The 23,307-nt window shown below is 36.6% G+C and overlaps 1 protein-coding gene across 6 annotated transcripts in view; it reads left to right on the top strand.

Moving 5' to 3' along the window:
- The window catches only part of huwe1 (HECT, UBA and WWE domain containing E3 ubiquitin protein ligase 1), a 362,527-nt gene that overhangs the window by 141,456 nt on the left and 197,764 nt on the right, over nucleotides 1–23,307 (top strand). For all 6 annotated transcript variants that reach the window (XM_039775720.1, XM_039775721.1, XM_039775718.1 and 3 more), the window contains 4 exons: nucleotides 13,859–13,972; nucleotides 15,979–16,080; nucleotides 19,066–19,146; nucleotides 21,632–21,738. In XM_039775720.1, coding sequence (XP_039631654.1) covers nucleotides 13,859–13,972; nucleotides 15,979–16,080; nucleotides 19,066–19,146; nucleotides 21,632–21,738 — 404 coding nt within the window. The remainder of the gene's footprint in view (nucleotides 1–13,858; nucleotides 13,973–15,978; nucleotides 16,081–19,065; nucleotides 19,147–21,631; nucleotides 21,739–23,307) is intronic.

Raw genomic sequence — 23,307 nt, 5'->3', positions numbered from 1 at the left:
TGCTGCTTTCGTTCCGCATGATTGACATTTCGGGCGGTGCTTCAAACATTTAAATGCCTGTACAGCACCTCTCCCTTTCTCCTCAAATACAATGTGATCTCTTTTCACTTTTCCATTATTTCACAGAGTAATATTTTCCATTTGTGTTACTGTGATCTTTTCACTCGTTTTTTTGAGAATTTCGAATTTTCATACTTACATTATCTCTAACCTGCTCTGCATATGTATCACGGGAACTTGCTTACAAAGGTGGTAAGTATGACATGACGTGCCTGTCTCACGGGATGTGAAAGTGTTCGGTCTTCAAAAGATCTCTCTTTCAAAGTGTCTCTCTGTTTCTGTTCCATAGATCACATCTTGTTGCCGGAAAAAATATTTTTTTTATGGAATAGAGAGATCCAGAATTGAGCTTATAAAGTGACAAACCACAGAATAATCATGAAAGTGATCAATAAGTAAAATTGAATATCAATTTTAAATGTTTTATTTAAATATACAATATTTAGATATTTTATGTATTTTCTGATAACCAGAATTTAACTTTTCAATGTTTATCACAAATGCTGCCATTTTAGGATATATTGCAGAATAAAGAAAATCTTGATTAATCTAAAGAAGTCTTTTGTAATACTTGATTCCCCAACATCTCCACTCCTCAACTATCATTGTGATCTTTACCATTTTGGTTTTTTTTTTTGTCAAAAAAATCAGCCTATCAAATTTTGCTGGTTTCAAGTATGAGAACTGAATCATCATTACAATTGCTCACACTAAACAGTCTCTCTACAGGTGCATCTCACTAAATTAGAATATCAGCAAAAAGTTAATTTCAGTAATACCATTCAAAAAGTTTAGTATTCTAAAAGAAAATCTTGAGACAAGATTATTGCCAAGAGATTTTTTCAAGTTGGTCTCGACCATTTCTGGTTGAAGGTCCATGGCCACAGTCCTCTCACTACTCATTCGTATGAATGCTTTTGTCAGACAGAAACAAAAAGGAGTGTTGCATCCAAGAAAAATTAATTGAAAAATGTTGCTACTAGACATTGGCAACTTTAAAATTCTAAATCTCCCAATAAAAGACGACTTATTTCCAAATCTTATTGAAGAAGTTCATCCCGAAGGGTTATGAACAGAAGAAATGACTACACGGGCAATCCTAGCAGTGAGAAACAATCAAGCCAAATGAATTAAAGCGAAAATTGTCGATTGGTTACTGGGCAAATGGATTAAATGCTTATCAATAGACTATGCTGAAGCAGTTAGTGGTGATAGTGCGGTAGATGAAAACAATATCCTGTAGAATATCTACAAGCATTAACACCGTCCGGTCTTCCACCGGCTGAATTATTGCTGAAAGAAGGATGTATTGTAATGTTATTGTGTAATTTATGATTATGAGTGATGGGCTATGCAATGGGACAAGATTAGTTGTATTGAAAATTGGTCGAACAATTCTAACATGTAAAATTTTAACAGGCAACAAGAAAGGTAATGTAGTGTATACTCTACATGTAACATTATACATCAAAGGAGATCTTGATATGCCATTCGTATTAAAACAGTTTACAGTTTCCCGTTAGAATAGTTTTTGCTATGGTAATTAACAAATCACATGAACAAACATTCCAAAAAGTCGGTTTGTTAGAGAGAGAAACGATTTTCACTCACAGGCAGTTATACGTCGCGTTGTCCGAAATCAAAATTTACTGTGATGTTGAAGAAAAGTTAATTCCAAATATTGTTTTTACTGAAGATTTACAGTAAAAGTGCAAGGTTAAAAAGTATCTGCATGTTAATTTCAAAGCCAAACAGAAGAAAAAAGTGTAACTCAATGAATACCTCTAATGCAACATGAAAAATAATTCTTTCAGTTTATTGTGTTTTACTATTTTTTGCTGTGGTTATTTACTCGCTGTAATGTAAAATAGTTCTATTATGCATATGTACAGTGCATCCAGAAAGTATTCACAGTGCATCACTTTTTCCACATTTTATGTTGCAGCCTTATTCCAAAATGGATTAAATTCATTTTTTTCCTCGGAATTCTACACACAACAAACCCCATAATTGAAACGTGAAAAAAGTTTACTTGAGGTTTTTGAAAATTTATTTGCAATAAATTCACACATGTATTATATATATTATGTACGTATTAAAGCATTTAACCAATCACATTTCAGCCATCATTTGTTGCCAGGCAGAGAGGCCTTCACAATCCGTTGTGCAGGCACTCTAACACAGAATAAATGTCGATTAACCTGTTGCTTCAACCAATCAGATTTTGATTGGTGTCAGTAGGGCCCTCTAGCAGGTGTACGGCAACGTCACCGTATTCAGACCCATTGATTGGATAGAAGCTGATATGAGGAACTCTATGAGGCCACTGAACACACTGCAGGCGCTTCGAGCGCAAGATCCTCGCGCACACTGCGGCCAACTCCATGGCAGGATTCTGGACAATATTATTTGCCAGACACAGACCAGATTTTAAGACCACGAAAACCTGATGATTGTCATGCTCCTCGACCCCCAAAAGAAAAATTTCCCGCATGCAGCCTTCTCCAGTTTAACACAAGAGTCACGGAGCGGTTTTTGATCTGTCTCAGCTAAAAACAGAACTGACTGTAACGTATGCCATGGATGATTTTGCAGGAAAATCTCACACTGATCTCCTTGACTTCCTTCATCAGAAGGATCTGAATGAGAGCATGGGGCAGCTGTTCACATTGGTATATTTGGCGGTGACCATTCCCGTGTACAGTGCTTCTGTTGAGCGGACTTTTTCAGCCCTAAAGAGAATTAAAACTTGTGCCAGAAATACGACAGGGCAGGTTCGACTTTCAGCATTAGCTTCGATGGCAATAGAAAGGGACTTTTTGATGGAACTGAAGCGCATGGATAATCAGTACGACAGAGTAATTGAACTGTTTCTGAGGAAAGAGGAGGATGGATTTTGTTTACAAATAATCCGAATTTTTGGTGAGTAAAATGTTGCGATTTTCCTAAATATTGCAAGTTTGAGTTATTATTGATGTTTTTTATGTATACTGTAGCTGCAGTAGAAAGGAACTTGTTCACCCCTGGTTTGCCTATTCAATAATGGCATTTATTGTGGCTACAGCAGTTATCTATCTGCGATGCAGTGACTCTTTATACTGTACATCTGCATATTAAGATGTTTTTTATAACCATAAATTAGTTTTTGAGGAGCGGGTTGATTCAGACGGTGCACTACTGAAGGCCTAGGTGTGAGATGCACGGTCCGCCACTGGACCAGATGATATGTAAATTTGATGAACATTACAATCCGAAAATAAACAAAACTGTAGAGAGGTTCAGATTATACTTCTCCCAGTGCGTCTCTCTAACTCCTCCGTGCGGGAACATTATCATAAGGCTTAACAATCTTATTGTTACACCTTCTACGTGCACCGAACTGTCCTTATTACGAAGTCTTCCTTGCTTTACTGCTGGCTGCTTCATTCCATTTACCTTCCTAGCTCTTTATTTAAACAATTTTCCTTCTCACTTTTCCGCTCTTTTGGTGTTTTCTCCCTTTTTGTTCAAAATACGTGCCTCCTTCCCTTTTTACAGTCAGCTCTCCTTACGTCACTCCATGGTACGTTTTAACACAAGTTAATACTGAAAATGCCTGTTGAACATCTTGCATTCACGAGTAGCGATTTGCGTAGTGAACACTTCGATGAATGAAACTGGTTGACAAACACGGAATGTAACTTCATAACACGTTCTCCAAAAAAGAACCTGATTGAAAGAAATAATGATAATCAAATTCTTGATGACAGTAACACTCATAACAGTGACAAAACAATTACATTGACAATCAGGTTATGTTATTTTTTAAATGTTTCCTTTACTTTTTCATTACTTCTTTAACACACTACTTCTCTGCTGCAAAGTGCGGGTATTTTGCTAGTATATATACAGGTGCCGGTCATAAAATTAGAATATCATGACAAAGTTGATTTATTTCAGTAATTCCATTCAAAAAGTGAAACTTGTATATTAGATTCATTCATTACACACAGACTGATGTATTTCAAATGTTTATTTCTTTTAATTTTGATGATTATAACTGACAAATAATGAAAGTCCCAAATTCAGTATCACGGATAATTAGAATATTGTGAAAAGGTTCAATATTGAAGACACCGGGTGCCACACTCTAATCAGCTCTGTGCCCAAGCACATTAATAGAGAAGGGAAGGACAAGATGTTGTAGAAAATATTGTACAAGCAATAGGGATAACCGCACCCTGGAGAGGATTGTGAAACAAAACCCATTCAAAACTGTGGGGGAGATTCACAAAGAGTGGACTGCAGCTGGAGTCAGTGCTTCAAGAACCACCACGCACAGACGTATGTAAGACATGGGTTTCAGCTGTCGCATTCCTTGTGTCAAGCCACTCTTGAACAAGAGACAGCGTCAGAATCGTCTCGCCTGGGCTAAAGACAAAACTGCTGCTGAGTGGTCCAAAGTTATGTTCTCTGATGAAAGTAAATTTTGCATTTCCTTTGAAAATCAAGGTCCCCGAGTCTGGAGGAAGAGAGGAGAGGCACAGAATCCACGTTGCTTGAGGTCCAGGGTTAAGTTTCCACAGTCATTGATGGTTTGGGGTGCCATGTCATCTGCTGGTGTTGGTCCATTGTGTTTTCTGAGGTCCAAGGTCAACGCAGCCATCTACCGGGAAGTTTTAGAGCACTTCATGCTTCCTGCTGCTGACGATCTTTATGGAGATGCAGATTTCATTTTCCAACAGGACCTGGCACCTGCACAAAGTGCCAAAACTACCAGTACCTGGTTTAAGGACCATGGTATCCCTGTTCTTGATTGACCAGCAAACTCGCCTGACCTTAACCCCATTGAAAATCTATGGGGTATTGTGAAGAGGAAGATGCAATACACCAGACCCAACTATTCAGAAGAGCTGAAGGCCACTATCAGAGCACCATGGGCTCTCATAACCACCTGAGCAATGCCACAGACTGATCGACTCCATGCCACGCTTTGCTGCATTGCTGCAGTAATCCAGGCCAAAGGAGCCCCAACTAAATATTGAGTGCTGTACATGCTCATACTTTTCATGTTCATACCTTTCAGCTGGCCAACATTTCTAAAAATCCTTTTTTTGCATTGGTCTTAATTGATATTCTAATTTTCCGAGATACTGAATTTGGGACTTTCATTAGTTGTCAGTTATAATCATGAAAATTAAGAGAAATAAACATTTGAAATACATCAGTCTGTGTGTAATGAATGAATCTAATATACAAGTTTCACTTTTTGAATGGAATTACTGAAATAAATCAACTTTGTCATGATATTCTAATTTTATGACCAGCACATGTGTGTGTATGTGTGTGTGTGTGTGTGTATATGTATATGTATGTGTATATGTATATATATATGTATTAATGTGTATGTATATATCGTTTCCCTATGATGCTAAACCAGTCCTGCCTGTCACTCATTTGAACCATGAGCAGTAGTGCATCACCTGCATATCAACTCCCTGAATAAAGACAAGACATAGTCTCAATGGTGTGGCTAAGTCAATAACCAGGTGCTTTGCTTTGCTGATATTGAATTGCACACAATTCTCTTTGCACTAAGAAATAAAATTGTCCACCTGATTCCTGTATTCTCTATCACCTCCTGATGTCAATATTACTCCATTAGTGCAGAGTAATGGAAGTATTGTTGCAATTGCTATGACTTGGTGCTTTATTTATAGTTCATGGTATACAGGATGAACTGAAAAGTTGTCAGGATTGTTCCTTTTGGTGCTCCAGTATGTCTTTAATCTGAATCAGAAAGACCAGCTATGAATCTCACAAACTATGGTTTGCTGTCCAGGTAGTCCGCTGTCCAGGTAGTCCATTATCCAAGACACCATGGTCTCATCTGTTTGAATATCCCTAACATTGCCTCTTAATAAGGATGGATGGTATTAACTTTTTTTGGGCGGTTGTCGACTTTTGTCGACCAACATCCAGGGGTAGAGGGCGACAATCAGCTGTTAATGGTGACAAAACTCACTGTTACGTCACAGGTATTACCTCTCTGCTTGATGGAATTTTAGACTCATCGACTTGGCATCTAATCCTTGCATGTACGTGATTTACAAAATTTAAACAAAAGCAGGGATGGCATCAACATCTCACAAGGGAGCGAAGCAAGTGCAGAAAACAAAATACTCGGCATATGTTTTGAGAATTATCGCTGACTCTGGATTTTGTTGAGAGTGATCAGGAGATCGAGTAAGAGAGTGAAAAACTGTCATTCGCTGATTGGACTCCAGCTGATGCCGCCCCAGCTGAGTGGCTGCCACCTGATTGTATTCGCGCAGTCACTGCACCTACGGCAAAGTTAGTGTGGCAGGAATGCCTAGATATTGATCCGTGGGAGCCAAACTGGCTACCAGACTTCACAAGACATCATGGCTTGCTGTTGGACACGACAGATTACCAGCCGCTGGAGTACTGCAGGCTGTTCTTTACTGATGCTGTCTTTCAGCTACTGTCAGACGAGACACAAGTATGCAGAGCAATTGTTTGAATTGCGGGCTGTGCTTGCACCGCATTCTCGTTTTTCAAAGTGGAATCCCACAACAAAAGACGAGATGAAAGGCTTTGTGGCATTACAAATAGATGGGACTAGATTGGTGATATAACTTTAGGGTGCATTGGTCCAAATGTGCTTTATCCCCTGATTGATTTGGACAGGTTATACCGCGTGATAGGTACGTGCTTCTGCAAAATTTTATTCACTTCTGTGATAACTAGAAGCAAATCCCAAGGGGTGAGCCAGGCTGTAACCTCATGTATAAAGTTCAGCCCCTGCTTGACATTGTGGAACCAACATATAAACAGTTTTTTCAGCCTGGCCGTGATTTGTCTGTGGATGAATCTATGATAAAATCCAAGGGATGCCTTTTTTCCACCTATATATAGGTGGAAAAAAGGTGTCAGACAAGCCCACAAAGTATGGCATAAAGGATTTTGTACTGGCAGAAGCAAACACTGTTTTCTGCCTGAAAGTAATTACATATACAAGATAGTATTCCTTTCAAATAGAGAACTGTCCTTTGACAAGTCAGGTTGGGCTGGAGCTGCTTCAGGGCTATGAGCATTTGGGTCATGTTGTGTACATGGACAATTTTTATACATCACCAGATTTGTTCATGGAGCTACAGATCAGGGGAATCGGAGCTTGTGGCACAGTGAGGGTGAACAGGAGACACATGCCTTTACAGTTGAAGCCAGAACGGCTGAAGATGAAAAGAGGTGACAATACGGTTTTAATGCGGGCAGAAAACTTGGCGACAGTGGCATGGCACGATGTTGAACGGGTGACTTGTCTCTCTACAGTACACACTACCAATATATGTGAGAAAGTTATTCGTCAAAATGGAAACTGAAGCCAGTTGCACTTGAGGAGTATAACTGTAAAATGGTTGGAGTTGATCGACTGGATCAGATACTGCAGTTATACGCTTAACGGCCATAAGTCCACCAAGTGGTACCACACTGTGTACCATCGCATGCGTGAGATTGCACTTAGAAATGGCTATATATTGTTCACACTGGCGAACAGTGATAGCACTATTACCTCAGTAGATTTCCGCAAGAAGGTGGTTGACAGCTTGCTGGCAGAGTATGTTGCAGTGCCTTTGGCAAAGCGTGAAAGGCTATCGCAAAGAGCAGTGCCAGACATGCTGACTTGAGTGCCACTTTCCTACAACATATGATGACAAACAATACAAACCTGACTGTTGTGTGCAGCAACAGACAATTGAAAAGGAGGTACCAGTGCCACACATTATAAGCAGTGCAATGTGGCACTGCATGCAATTGGCTGCTTTGAGCATTATCATACTTTATAGGACTTTGCTGTGTAACATGTATGTCATATGCATGTAAAATCATAGTATGCAGGCTCATACAACATCCTAGACAATAACATTTGTCAAAAATAATTATTTTTTGTTGAGTTGATGTGTTAAACCATTGCTTTGTGTTCTTTTTTTAAAAAAAAATGAGTCTCTGGGGAAAAACATTCAGTCCTGGGCAAAAATAAACAAAAAAAAAAAAAATTCCGTAAAAGAGTTAAAAGCACTGCAAAAATCAAAAACACACAGTTCTTTCAGTGCTACCAGCTTTGTCCAGATGGGAATAAAACTTTTGCAGCAGAATTGCCCAAATTGTCTTTTACAGGAGTCCAGGACAAGCCTCTCAAAGGCCTTTATGATGTAATGGCCACTAGTTTATCATTTGGAAAATGGAGCCCTTCTGTCTTTGTAACTGGAACAAAATGGGATGTTTTGGCAGTAGTGGTACTTCTAAGCCCAAGTGTGAGAATGTGGGATGGTCTGCTACCTGATCAAAGTTGGGCATTACATATCTGTCTTGAGGAGTAATTCTTGTCGGTCCCTTGGCTTTTATTATATGTATCCTAATTTTAATATTGGCAGACAATAATAATGTTCAGGTCCCATACCAATTGATGTGGTAAAATAGGAGTTATTAATGTATTTGGGTGGTGTTGGGGGACTGGCTTTTGGGTGAAGTGGGTGGGAGGGAAATCTGGTACATTGGTTCAGGGCATTATATTTTTCCCACATTCTCTCTCAGATGTTATAGCTCTCCTCTTATCATTTGGGATACTTTTCTATTTAGCTCTCTATTAATTCAGGACTTGTCCTTTGGAAAGCTGTTACTTTTTTTTTAAAGCTATAATAGTGGCATCACAGAATTTAATATAGTCTTGTGATTCAGTTCCTTCAATGTTGTCCTCATGTGACTTGCACATCATTTTCCAGTGAGTCCCTTGGAAACGTTATTCCTAGCTATTTCACCTTCCAAGGTCCACATGTTCACTGTCCTGGTGGCAACAGGGTTGTCTTGTAATAGCAGTATTTTAAGTGGGAGTAGGATGTATCCGAGTGTAGTCACATTTGCCCAATGGTGCTGCAGGTTTATGTTAAAGGTGTCTTCAACGTTTGATTAAAGTAGTTCCAGCACTTATTGTGTTTATGAGTTGAAAATGACATACTGTTGGAAGTTTGTTGTTCAGATAACATGGGTAAATTTCTGCGGCCATTATTTTCCAAGTCTGGGTTACAATTTTTAGTTTTAATATTAATTTGATTACAGGATTTCTCTTTTACATGGATGACCAGTCCAGCCCCATACTTAACACCTAGTCTTTTTTTCCACTGCACTAGGTCTTTGTCTGCTCATATGAAATGAAATTCAAAAATCATTCGTTTCAAGCAAATTCGGTTTAAGCTAGCTTTTCTACAAAGCACAAAATACTGCAGTACCACATGGCAGCATGAGTTGTTAATGATAGCTAATAGTTCATCCATTATTTGAATAAAATATAACATTCCTCTTTATGATGGAGAGTAGGCAAATTCTGACCTGTTTCTACCTCCTATTTATACCAGGGCTTTGCCCTGTATTGGGGCAGTTAATGTGAATAGTCAATCTTAAAAATAATCAAAATGAGTAAAAGTTTACAATATTAAAACTAAATTTAAATAAAAAGCACACAATTGTGATACTACGAATTAAGTGTAAGGAGACATTGATGCTTGAGTGGACATGTTACATTTTTGTTTCATCTGTTGGCTGTAGTTGCCTGATAATTTCAAGGTCACATTTTTAAATCAGTCATGACTGTTTTGAAGTTTGAATTTAAATATGTCAACCTCTTTTTAATCTTGTAAATTACAGATTAAAGTTTTTTTTAATCGAAAGGTTTTACACCTCTCTTTGCCTCGATTTCTGTTAAAATGGGGAAATGTTTGAGAATTTAGGCAAAATCAGTGAAATGTTTTGCACTCAATTCGAAAGGCGAAACTTGACATAATTTGATTATACTAGTTAGATTATAATGGTGCAGTACTCTTAAGTATTCCTGTCTACTAACTGTGACGGACCAGGTATTGTGGCCTTGTGACCTGAACTATGATACCGTTGTGTTAACCACTGCGCCACACTGTTTCCTTAAATTGTTATGTATCGGGCTCTGTTCTCTCTTTCTAATGCTGGCTCAGTTAGGCAGAAAATGCACATTGATACAGACTGAAGTCAGAGAAGTACCTGACCACAGTTGATCCAGCAAAAGTCTCATGTTTCATGGTAATAAACCTTCAAATGCGATTGATTTAAAAATGCAGTCAGCGTAATTTGTCTGAGGTGCTTGCCTCTTAATCAGGGTTGTGTAGTCCTGCGCCTTTGCTGATGCAGGAGGGCAGCTATCTACCGCAATGGTTCTCATGGAGCACTCTGTATATTTACATGTGTCTCTCTAACCCAGTTTATTCAAAGAAAACCTGATTTATATGATGCATTGTACACCCTTATTCTGATTAGATTTTGTTTTTTTTATATTTTATTGTATAGTACTACCAAGTTGAGAGAGAAACAGTATTTTGTTTCTCCTGTATGTTCTGCATATAGTGCATTGACAATATAAAAGGCTATTTGGTCCGATTTTCTGTGAATTACCTAATTATGAGGCCATGTAAAACCATAATCTGGTTACTTTTAAAGATTTTGTAGTCTGAACATGTCCACTGACCACTGCTCTCTTATCAGTCTGTGTGAGTATTTGCTTTGTACACTGTTTTGGCAGCCACAGGTAGAAGTATTCACAAAATCAATTTTCTGAAGCAAACGTTGGGCAATCACATTGAAAAGGAAGGAAACATCGTGAACTGAGGAACAGCAAGGAAGTCAGTGATTGTTAGGATGTAGTGAGTTGGACGATGACTGATTATTATGGGGCTATTGGCTTATCTGACTGCCACACCAGTGAGCTGTTCAAGTGCAAGTGGATTAGCCAGCAGATGTAGTTGGGCTAGTGATACATCTGTTGTATTGCCGTCTTTGTCTTTTGTGTTTAATTGAAATACTCTGGGTGTTAAGTGTAATTATTCATAGTGGTCTTGGCAAAAATGTTGGTAACCCTTTTCATAAAATGTTTCCTGATTAAGAGATTATAGGGAGGTGTTCAAAGTGTGGACATTGTTCCCATATACCTTGTACTTTCTATCGGCCCCATTTTACTACCAAAATATGCATGCATTAGTTAGAGTAAGTTATTTGTGTAATAGGTATCTTGTCGCTAGCACCTCAGCACAGTAAAATTCATTTAATGTGCACTTTAAAGCGTTGCATTGGCAAAATGCGCTTTTAACAAGAACAGTTTTTCTTGTGTACCCCAACATCACAGAAGGAGTGCTACAGTTGGCTTTTAACAGGTCCTGTTTTTTGACAGCCCCCCCTATCCTTGACTCCCAAAGACGACAAGAAGAAAACTCCCAAAAAATACCCTTGTAGGGAAAATAAAATGTGTGAAACCTTGAGAAAAGCAATTCAGAGAGAGCACCCCTTTCCAGGTAGGCTGGACATGCAATGGGTGACAAAAAAAAAAAAACGGGGTGAATAGAACACACAAAACAATACACAAGTAATCCTCTAGATAGATTTATTGGCCAATCCATTATTGCCACCTCAGGAATACAATACTGCAGTAGTAATAGTACAAACTACATAGAAAAATGCCAGAATAGATTGTCATTCACTAAATATAGGACTGTTTAGAATCCTTGAGACTTCAGCTAACTAGCTGCCTCCGCCCTACTGGCCATTTCACAACTATGTCAGCCACTTGGTTGTGCCGGCGATTCTGATAAAACGATTGTTCTATTTGATGATTTCATTGCACCTTTGTCAGTTATGACTTTTCCATAGACGGGCAAGCAACTTGGCAGTAGAGCAGTGGTACTAAGTGCCACATGTGAGTACAGAGTAAAGAAACTGAATAGGCGAGTAACAGATCATAAATATGTATTGGTACTAATGACTAATAACGGAGATGCAGTATGCAGAGCTTACCAGCAGCTCTACTCCTGTCTTTAGTTTGGATTTAAAAGCTGAGACTGAAGGGGCACCTCTTTTATAGTAGCAGGATGACCATTCCACAGCTTCAGGGCCCTGTAACTAAAAGCTAGACTTCCTGCTGCTATTTTATTAATCCTTGGGATCATAAGCAGACCACCTTTTAAAGATCATAATGTGCACTCTGGTTTGTAAGTAATAATTAAGTTCCGATAAGTAAGCAGGACTTTGGCCATTTAAGACTATGTTTAAAGGAGGATTTTGGAATCTGTCCTCAATTTAACCGGATGCCAGTGTAAGGAGTTAAGAACTGGCGTTTTTGCTTTTGTATTTTCTTGTTCTTGCAATAATTCTTGCAGCAGCATTTTGAATTAACTGAAAGCTGTATAGGTAACAGTTTAAACAGCCAGTGGACACCACATTGCAGTAGAAAGTCCCATTAGAAATAAATGCACATTTGGCAGAATGTTTTTTTCATTTTTGTTTTGCTTGCACACACATGAATATTGGCATGAGCTGGCTTTGTGCACCTCATATGTATAATGGCATTTGTTGTCCGGAAAATGTTTTATATACATAGTGTGATTTTTGTAAGTGTCTGCGATTTAAAATAGACCATATGATTGAGTTCATATGTGTTCTTAATAGATTTCAGGTAATTTTGCTGAGGGTATTGTGAACCAGAATGTAAAGTAGTGCTGGAAAAGTCATAAAAATCCCTGTAGATGGAATGAAACTAAAGGAGGCCTTGTATCCCTTGTACAGATAAAAATTAAAATTGATTAATAAATTTAGTAATGGTGATCTTAATTTTAATTGCTCCCAATTGCATCAAGCTAGCAGCCATATAAAGCAGAGAAAGAAGCTTCTGGCTGAGGTAGCAAAACAGTTTATTGCTAACACTGAAAAGGCTTATAAAATGGCAATTTCAAAGTGTTGTACAGTATAATAGTTTAAGTAAAATAAGAACTATAGCAGTTTTCCATTTTCATTTATGGTAGGTAAGTTAAGCATTAAAAATCAGTCTGCAATTTACAGCTTAACAGTAAATTTGAACAGGATAGGGGCAGAACAATATTTTGAGGTTCCTGGAGAACTAATTTAATATTTGTTCTTAGTGTACCTGTTACTCAAAAAGGAACATGGTGGGATTAAAAAAAAAAACTCTCCCATGTATGTTGCAAAGGGGATTGGTTACAAGTTTTACTAATAGACGACACACTTCACAATTACGTAGATGCTGATTTTGGAAATGATGATCTTGTCTCAGAAAAGATATGCGCTATACTTATCCAAATGGCTCAAAAGCATTTTTAAAGTTTTGGATTGGCCTAGTCAAAATCCAGAGTAAGCCCAATAAAGCTGCAAAGGCAGGACCTGAAATGAGCAGTTCATACTTGAAAACATTTGTTTACAGTGCTTGAAACGTACACATGTTTCTTAATCAAAACATTTCCATCTAAAGAATAGCTAATGTTTCACCCCAGTAATGTGGGGGTGATTTTGAAAATGAAGTCTTGTTGCAGCCTTTACAGATAAATGTGAGGTGGTTACTTTCTCGTTCTCTGTTAGTACTGAAATAGTGGAAGGGTTTTTGACTGATACACAAACATTTAAATCCAACTAATAGACAAACATTTAAATCTAACCAGTTTCACTACTTTTTTCAGTATGATGTTTTTGACAGACTGCTTACTCAGCAATAGTTTTGCTTCAGTAAATTGTCTGTGACATTTGTGACTCAGTGGCTACTTCAGACAAGTGAGACAGTTTTTATAATGTATAGATGAAAGCTTAGTACATGTTTACACAAAAGCTGTTTTTGAGTGTACAGCCTCATTGTTTTTTTTTTTTCTTCAGATCTTCAATTTCTCATTGTCCTAGGATGGTTTTAAAACATTTGTTTTTCTTTCATTGTCAGTGACAGAGGTTGCAATGGAAAGTAGTCCCGGTCCTTCTACTATTGCTGAGAATAGAGATGATCATGAAGTTAGAAATCAGACTTGTAGTGGTCCTGGTTATACTAGTCGAGGAGGTAAGTTACATTAACAGTGTTTTTACTGAATTTGGTAAAAAATTTAAATTCCTTTAAAGAGTTTCTCATGATTCATAAAACATTACTGTGCATGCTATGTGAATTACTCTTCTATTCAGGTTTAGTTTAATTAATAAATCTGAAAAGGTTATTACTGATTAAATTTTTGTACATCCTTATTAAACTGAATATGTAGTTATTTCCTTTTAGTATATGTAATCTGATTATCATGTTTTTATTCTTTTATTGGAAGACATTCATTTATGTAAGTCTGACAGGATGTTTGACAGGCACGGTATATTTTAGCTTGTTTGTTCATGTTTTATAATTTTGTATGTGCCTTGCAGGAAATGTATTTTTTTTAATTATAAGAAAAATGTAATTTATTTAATTATAAGAAAAATGTAATTTATTTAATGTTCAGAAATTTGAGAAACTTCATTACTATTTAAGTATATAAAAGCAATAATTATTTTGTTCCAATCAAGGCAAATGTTGCACTGATTTCTGTTAGAATCAATTCTTAAAGGATTGATATCTCTCTGGTAGGGACCTGTTTAGCTGAGAACTACAAAAACATTACAAGAGAGCAGTCAAGGCAACACATAGTATATGTCATACATATCTTCCTTATGCATTGTTCCCTCGAGTACTTGTAGGAGTGGACGACCTCCATATCCACTCCCTGAATATTGACCGGAAATACGGGCTCTTTGGTGCAGTGAAAAGTAAAGTTAAAATGCAGACAGTTCTCTTTGCCCCAAGAAACACACTGACTCCACCTCACTCCTTCCCTTTATTAATACACCCCATAAGTGTAGAGTCATCTGGGAATGTCTGCAAGTGACATGGCCTGGTGTTATATGTATAATCCGAGGTGTACAGAGTGAAGGAAATGGATGCAGTACTTTTCTTTGTGTTGCTCACATCCGTAACAGAAATGGCCGTCTTTGAGTCTCACAAACTGCAATTTGCCTGAAATTCTGCTATCCAGGATGCCATAGGCTCATCCACCTACATTTCTCGTAATTTTCCCCTTAATAGGGGTGGAAGGTTGGCATTGATGGCACAGGAGAAATGAAAAAAAAAAAAATATTTCTCACCGTCCTGCCAGCTTTGTCCAGTTGAGAATCAGCCATATGGAGCTGATATTTGCATCTTGCACTCCAATCTTTGGCTGATTGGCAAACTGCAGTGCATGTAAGTAGTCAACCACAAGAGGACTTGTATTGTCCAGGACCAGTCTCGCACATAATACCATTACACAAGCACATTGTATTAAAGACATTATTCATCCAGCTATTTAGGACCATTAGCACTTGCTTACCAAGATTTTGAGAGAGTTTTTATTTACTTTTAATAATTTTTATTTAATGCCCACTGCCAAGCGTGGTGGATGTTCTATGGTATTGTGAGGTTGTTTCTCCTTCCTATGCATCAAGGACTCCATGATATACCAAAAGACTTGAATTTTAATGCTGGCTGCCTTTGTCAAGTTTAGCCCTGAGTCATCAATGGATGACTCAAAACTATGTTAGAATTGGTAGCTAACAAGGCACAATCATTGCAGTGTATGATGCATCTGAATGTGAGGGGGAAAAAATTGTAAAAGGACCTCTCTTACTCAGGTTTCATCTATAATCATGAAACAATTCCAGGACACTAGTTTGGCATTTTAGAGGGCTATAATTCAAGAATTAAACAGTATTGGTAGAATAAGCCTCCTAGATTTTTAGGGTGCACCACTGCAACGGCAAAATGAATAGCAGTGCACAGCGCCTTATAGACCTATGCGAGAGGCATAATCAGCAGGTAATGCATTTTAAACACAATTCATGATGGTTATGGTAATGCGCATCTGAATGAATGTAGTTGTGCTCAGCTTGATTACATTCTAATTAGGAGCCAATATGTCCTCTTGCCGTGTTTCTGCTTAAATAGTACACATGGAACTGCTTAGCTTCTTAGTAGCATTCACCCAAATATTGTATATCATTTCTTTTTAGGAGCTCAATGTATTCCTCAAAGAGCCGCCCTTCTCAAGTCAATGTTGAATTTTCTAAAGAAAGCCATTCAGGATCCTGCCTTCTCAGATGGTATTCGACATGGTAATTTTCAAAAATTTTCTTGTATAGATTATCGTTGTTGAAATTTTAACTGAGTTTGTACTATTCATAATATGTTTGCATGTTTACTGAATTATTTTAGAGAAAACAATTAGCAAGCTAACATGCGCACGGATATATACACAAACGTCTGGTCAGATATTTTAGAACACTTCAGTTTTTATGGAAATGCACGCAGTTTAATGTCTTATTGTTTCTTAAAATCAAGGCATAGAACAAATAAACAATGGCAAATAAAGTCAAGGAATTAAGTGTACAAAGTTTTATTCCATTTTTTGATTCATTAAAATAGCCTCTTTTGCTGATAAAGTAGCCAAACTCTGGTAACCCTTTTGGATCATAATATCAGTCACTCGGTGCAAGTCAATGTCTTTAACTCCAGCAAAAGAACCTTTCCTCCATGTCTGACAGTTGGTCACACGCTGAGGAACCATCCTTGCACCAATTCAATGGCAAATAAATACCCTGTGTTATAAAGTGAAGATGTAATATTTTGAAAATCCAGAAAAGAATAAATTCTCAGCTTCCAAGACCTGAGACATTGGTAGAGAGACAGTGTAGTGTGTATAATGGATTGGATAGCTAGCAGTGACAGGGGTAACCATTTTAAAAAACCCAAAACTTTTGCTTTCTTACATTATCCAATTCTACAAATGCACCTGGGCAATCTTGAGTATTTTGGCTAATATAGTAGTTCATTGTAGAGCCATTGGTTAATTGGAGGTTTCAGAAGTACTATGTAACAAAATACTTTTCTGAATATATATATATTTTTTAATTTATTTAGTTTTTTTTTTATTATTACCAGGGTGAATATTAGTTTAGTTTACTAGTGTAAAGGTGATTGCAGCAGAGCTTTATATTAAAGCTGTATTCCTGAATATTACAAAGATGATTTTAAGTTAATCCATTCAAAACTAAAAATTGCTAAGTCTTGACTCTCCATTAGCATAAAAGCCTTAATTTTGCCTTAGCATACAGTGGATTTTAATAAATGTCTACGAACAAAAAAAGTTACCAATTTAATCAGATTCACTGTCCTGTTCTCTTCTTGTAACATTCTGATAAGTCATCTCCATAATGATAAATCACGCTTCATTCTGTTCAGTCTAGGCTTAGCTCCATCACTCAATTTGTGTTTCTTTTTGTTTACTATTTGATTTTTTTTTTTTACTTCAAAAAGCTGTTAACACTGATCTTTGATTGGTATTATGAATGTAATGTAGATATGCAGGTGGCGAATAGTGTTGGCTTTTTTAAAAACATGGCTATGCACAGATTAAAAAAAATGTTGTATAATCAGTTTGTAAGATTTATTGTGACATGTGATACACCCCTGGTCCACCAAAGTGATTGACATTGCTGCACGATATTTCACCCCCATCGGTTCTTGAAGCTTCAAAACACATCCTCCCAAATGCTGTCTGCTGGTCATCAATAAACTTTCAAGTTAGAAAATATATGCATGCCATAATATTCAGGTGCTTTTGGTGAGCGCTGGAGTATTTAATTTCTTTTACTTCATGTAAAGAGTCAGTTATCACATTTTTGTTTATCATATTCAATAATGCTGACATTTGTGTATGATAAGCAAGATGATCTACTGTGATTGTTTCCATATATCTAGGGCAGTGCGTCAGTGGCTACTGCCATTGCAAAACTTGTCCTATGCTTATCGGTTGGGAGGCTGCTCCTTTCCTGTGCTTACATACTTGCTTTCCTATTGCATATTTTTAGGGATGTGGCTGTTTTTTGGTACTCTAATGGTTAACTTACCTAAAGTTGCAAAAAGTTGCTGCTCTGTGAGCTGCTTGCATGTGTGCTTTCTGTCTGGCTTTTGATTTATTTGCGTTGTGCATTGAAGTCTGTAATATGATTAAAAGAGTAAAATATACAAGTTCATGTAACTGCTCTGAAGGTAAAATTGGAAGAGCAAACTAATTCGTAGTTAAAATCTCACAGAATATTTCTCTATTTTAATTTTGACAAGTCTACAAATTTGCCACTGTTTTTCAAAGGAAATTAGTAAATTGTCAAAACTTTGAGCACCGTCATCTTTTTGAGATATAGCAACGAAAATGGATTTATCTTGACAAATTTCTTTTAAGAATAAGCGTGACACAATGGTCCATGAAGGACTTTGTTGTTTCCTATGGATGGATGGATGGACTTACAGACAGATTTAGGCTGTTGTAATAGGTGTTTCACTCATTATATTAAATGCACATATAAAAGCTAAATTTAGAAAGTGCAGCATTTGCTAACTTTGACGTGCTTTGTTTGTGAGCGCTCTTATTTAAGCTTTCTGAGCACTGATGAAATTGTCCATTTGCTATTACCGGCAATGCCCTGTATGTCTGAGATTTCTGTTAGTGTTGTGGAAAAATGAAGGATGTGTGTTAGAATGTCTCATTCGCTAGAGCATTATAAATGAGAAATAAACAAGTTTCATTTTGGTTAATTTTCTTTTTTTCACAACGTCACCAAATTTTAATTATATTCACCAATGTATTTTTGAGATTGAGATATTTTGATTTTCTGTTTATTTTTTTTTAAACTCCCAAATATGGCTATATCAAAATGTCATTTCTTAGTGGATAAACAATGCCCTGGATGAGACATCCTGCCAAATTCAACTTTTTTAATTAAATAGAAAAATAAATTTTTTTTTTTTTTTTGGAAAGGTGAGAGTGATTGAGTACATCATCTTTGCATTAGTTAAATTTAGATATATAGAGTGTGTGTGTATATATATATATATATATATATGTATATGTATATATGTATATATGTATATATATATATATATATATATATATATATATATATATATATATATATATATATATATATATATATATATATATATATATATATATATATATATATATATATATATATATATATATATATATATATGTATAATAGCAGGTAAATGTGGTAGTTAATACTCAAGTTTTTTTGTAGTTATGGATGGATCCCTGCCTACCTCACTGAAGCACATCATCAGTAATGCTGAATATTATGGACCTTCACTTTTCTTGCTTGGTAAGAAATCTTGTTACTCTTTCTTGCAAAGCAGATGCTTTTCCATATTAACATGTTAACAGGCTCCCATGTTCTCGTTTCAGAATCATATGTCACTAATTTGTTTATGTAAGATTTAAGTTTGTTGCATTTGGCATAAGGGGTTATTGATATACAGGAAATGCTGTCTACTGTAATAATGCAATGCTATAAATGTAAGGTTTCTTTATTTTTAATAGAATAGCTGTTTTGTTAAGTTATAGCATGCTACTTGGCAAAAAAGTTTGTTAGCAAAGTAAGCTTCACTCCAACTTGCATATTGAAAAGTTTCTTGGCTGCTGTCAATGAGTGTTTTTCACTGTTATTTAATACTATATTCATTATTTGCATAGCACACTAGCATGTTTTGTACCAATAACATATTATGAATGTATTTCTTCTGCATGACAGCAATTTATACATTCATAGGTAAAGTTGAAACCAAGCTCAGTTTTGTTCTCCTTCTGTCACATAGTAGAAAAAACAGTACTTGTTAGTGTTTATACAGGTAAAGTAATGCACAGGTTTTAAATTTTAGAATACAGGTTTCTTGCATCTTGAAGTAAGTTTTTATTTTTCAAATATTTCAAATGCAGTCCTTAATACAGCCTGCTATTGGCACTAGTAATTTATGGCATAGATGGAGATCATTCGAAATAATATTCGAGACTACCTTCTGTCCATTGAAGACTTCTTACTTTTAGTAATGTGTTTTGATTTAATCCTTTGTTTGATGTTGACTGTTATGAGATTGCATATTTTGTTTCTGTAAGGGTTTTCCTATACATATTCTGGTATTTCTCTCTTATACTTTAAGATATATTTGTTAGCTCAATTTGGAATTACCACTCAATTTGGAATTACTACTCAATCTACCTCTTGTCAGTGTTGGCTTGCATTAGTGGGCCCCTTAGTAGACTAACAGGACAGGGCTGTTTTCTGCCTCGCACATAGTGTTGCTGGGTTAGAGTGCCCAAACAGTGGTGTTCTGTTCAGGATTTTATCCATAATCAAAGAACATGTAATATTAGCACATACACTTTGGGCAGATTTTTAAGCACACCTATACACATGCTTATGCATACAATTATCCATTCAGCCAGTCATGTGGCATCAGTGCAATGCCGATACAGGTCAGGAGCTTCAGTTAATGTCTGCATCAAGCACCAGAATGTGGAAAAAATTGTGATCTCTCTACTTTTGACTGTAGCATGTTTATCGGTGCAGGATAGGTTTGTATTTTTTTCTGTAACTGTTAATCCCCTGGATTTTTCTCAAACTGTCTAGAGTTTATTCAGAATGGTGTGGGGGGAAAAAAATCGGTAAGCATTAATTCTGTAGACAGAATTGCCTTGTTGATGAGGGAGATCAACGGAGATTTACAAGACTGATGCAAGCCGACATAAAGGATACGGTATCTTAAATAAACACTCTGAGCCTTAAAGCATCTCCAAATGAGCAAAATGTTTAACCTTGAGGAAGAAGGGTTACAACAGCAGAGAGACCATTCAGTTTTCACTCTTGTCAACCAAGAACATAAACCTGAGGATGGAATGGGTATTTTGTTGCTAACACTGTACAATTGATGACTGGAATAGTGTAGCCTGATCTGCTGAATCTTAGTTTCTGTTGAGGCACACACGTTTGCGTGTAATGGTGCATGGAATCTTTTTTTTGCCACACATTGGGCCTGTTAATACCAGTCAAATTTCTAACCAGCATGATAATACACCATGTCACAAAGCAAAAGTCGTCTCCAACTGGTTTCATGAAAATGACACGGAGTTCAGTTTTCTTTAGTGTCCATCCCAACTGAATCCAGTAGAATTCCTTTTGGATGGGGTAGATTGTAAATTTCACAGCATGAATGTGCAGCTAAGCAATCTGCATTAATTGCAACTGTCTTCCAGTATTAGTGTAATGTTCCTAATAATTTGCTTAGCAAGTGTAGTGTAATTAAATCAACAAGTAGAAAACCGGTGGTCAGTTGATTGATAATTTGTAAAGACTAGCCATCTGTCACCTTATTTTCGACATTTAGCAGGAACTATTTAAACATTTAAATTAAAGTCAGCAATGTAGAGCCATGTGAACATTTACATTTGTGACAGCCATGTTTTCTGAGCATTTGGGTGGCAACTTTAAGTTGAATTCTGTAGAGTGCCTGTTGAGTTTGTGTCGGATAACAATTTCTGAATACATTTCCCATATATTGTCATTATTTTCCAACTTGTAACCTGTCTTTTAATTGGCAAACCTAGAGAATTTGATTGTACGTTGACTTTTCAGGATTGACAATATTTGGTGTCCTACCCTTTTTTGCTGACAACTTAATCTCAGTGTTTATTTTTATGGGTGGTGCCTGTGCCGCTTACTATTATTGCTGATTTGTGTTTTATTTGCTATGGTGAAATTGCATATTCTCACCCTTCTAATCACATTCTGTTTTTTTCTTTTTGCCTTTTAGCAACTGAAGTGGTAACAGTGTTTGTATTCCAGGAGCCTTCTCTTCTATCCTCCCTGCAGGACAATGGACTCACTGATGTCATGTTACATGCTCTGCTTATTAAAGATGTAGGTGTTTAATTTGCCAAATTTGTGTGTACAGTGGCACATATTTCACCAAGATGCAATTTAAAATATACTTGTCTTAAACATGGTGGTTTTCATGTCATTGCTTGCAAAACTATTTTCACATTTTGTTGTAGGTTTATAAAGTATCCACTGACAAAAATCTGATTTTTCTTTTTTCTTTTTTTTTTTTTTCCCTCTGCCCATATAGATGGGGGGGGGTTAAATGCCAGACTTCCTGAAAGATGTCTTTTTAATTAACACTTTTGGGTTAAGGGTGCCCAAAGTAGACTGCCTTGGCTTGTAAAGTGCAAATGATACCATGTGTTGATACACTTCTTTATACACCAGAAAATGCAAATTGTTTAAATGGTATTTGAATAAAAACTTTCCAAACAGCAGCATCTTTATTTAGTTATGTGTATTAGTACATCTGTGCAGAGCATCAATCCATGCCAGCCAGCTGGTTCATTTCTTTCCCATGTTTAGTACATACTAGACTTTCCTTACATATTAAATATAAGGGAACCTATTTATAATTACATCTGCAATGTAAGTTTCTGCTTCAGGTATGATTTTATTACAAGTAAATTAAAGCTTTCATTTATTAACATAAAGAAAAGGGTAGGGCTGTATGGATATTATATGGATTTAAATTAATACTGCAATTATTTTGACCCAAAATACAATATTTAATATTTATCGATATATTCAATTTTAAAGATCAACACCATATAGACTTGTTTGTACAAATTTTTTTTTTTAAAGTCCAACACCTTTTATATTTTCTCAAAACAATGTGTAATATTAGTGAAGTAAACTTTTTCTTTTCTTTTTAAAATAGCAGTTTCATGAACAGCTCAAATAACATGTACTTTCCAACTTTTTTACATATGTGTGAGTTTATATTCAGTATATGGACAAAAGTATTGGGATGCCTAACCATTACACAGTCATGATGGAATAGAAAAATGCCTTCCCCAAACTGTTTCCAAGTTGGACACGTAGCATTGTTTTAAATGTCTTGGTAATCTGAGGCCTTAAGATTGCCCTTCACTGGAAATAAGGGGCCTAGCTCAAACCCTGAAAAACCCTCCTCCACCAAACTTCACAAATGGCACAATTCAGTCAGGCAGGTAACGCTTTCCTGGCATCTGCCAAACCCAGACTCGCCCATGTGACTGCCTAACAGAATCTTGATTCATCACTCTATAAGTTTCCACTACTCTGCAGTCAAGTGGCAGTGTGCTTTACACCACTCCTTCTGACCCTTTGCATTGGACTTGGTGCTATGAGGCTTGCATGCGGCTGCTTGGCCATGGAAGTCCATTCCATAAAGCTCCTGCCATATAGTTTTTGTGCTTACATTAGTAAGTTTGGAATTCTTCAGCTATGGAATCGGCAGCATGCACCTTAGCAGTCGTTCTCCCTATTCTGTGACTTTACCTGGTGTTCTGTTTCATGGCTTAGTTGCTGCTGTTCCTAAATGCTTCTACTTTCCAATAATACCACTTACAGTTGGCTGTGCAATATCCAACAGGGATGAAATTTCAGAAACTGTCTTATTGCAAT

This window comes from Polypterus senegalus, chromosome 13 (genome assembly GCF_016835505.1).
Source record: "Polypterus senegalus isolate Bchr_013 chromosome 13, ASM1683550v1, whole genome shotgun sequence".
In the NCBI taxonomy this organism is placed as follows: domain Eukaryota; kingdom Metazoa; phylum Chordata; class Cladistia; order Polypteriformes; family Polypteridae; genus Polypterus; species Polypterus senegalus.
This window is presented reverse-complemented; position numbering and strand designations above follow the sequence as displayed.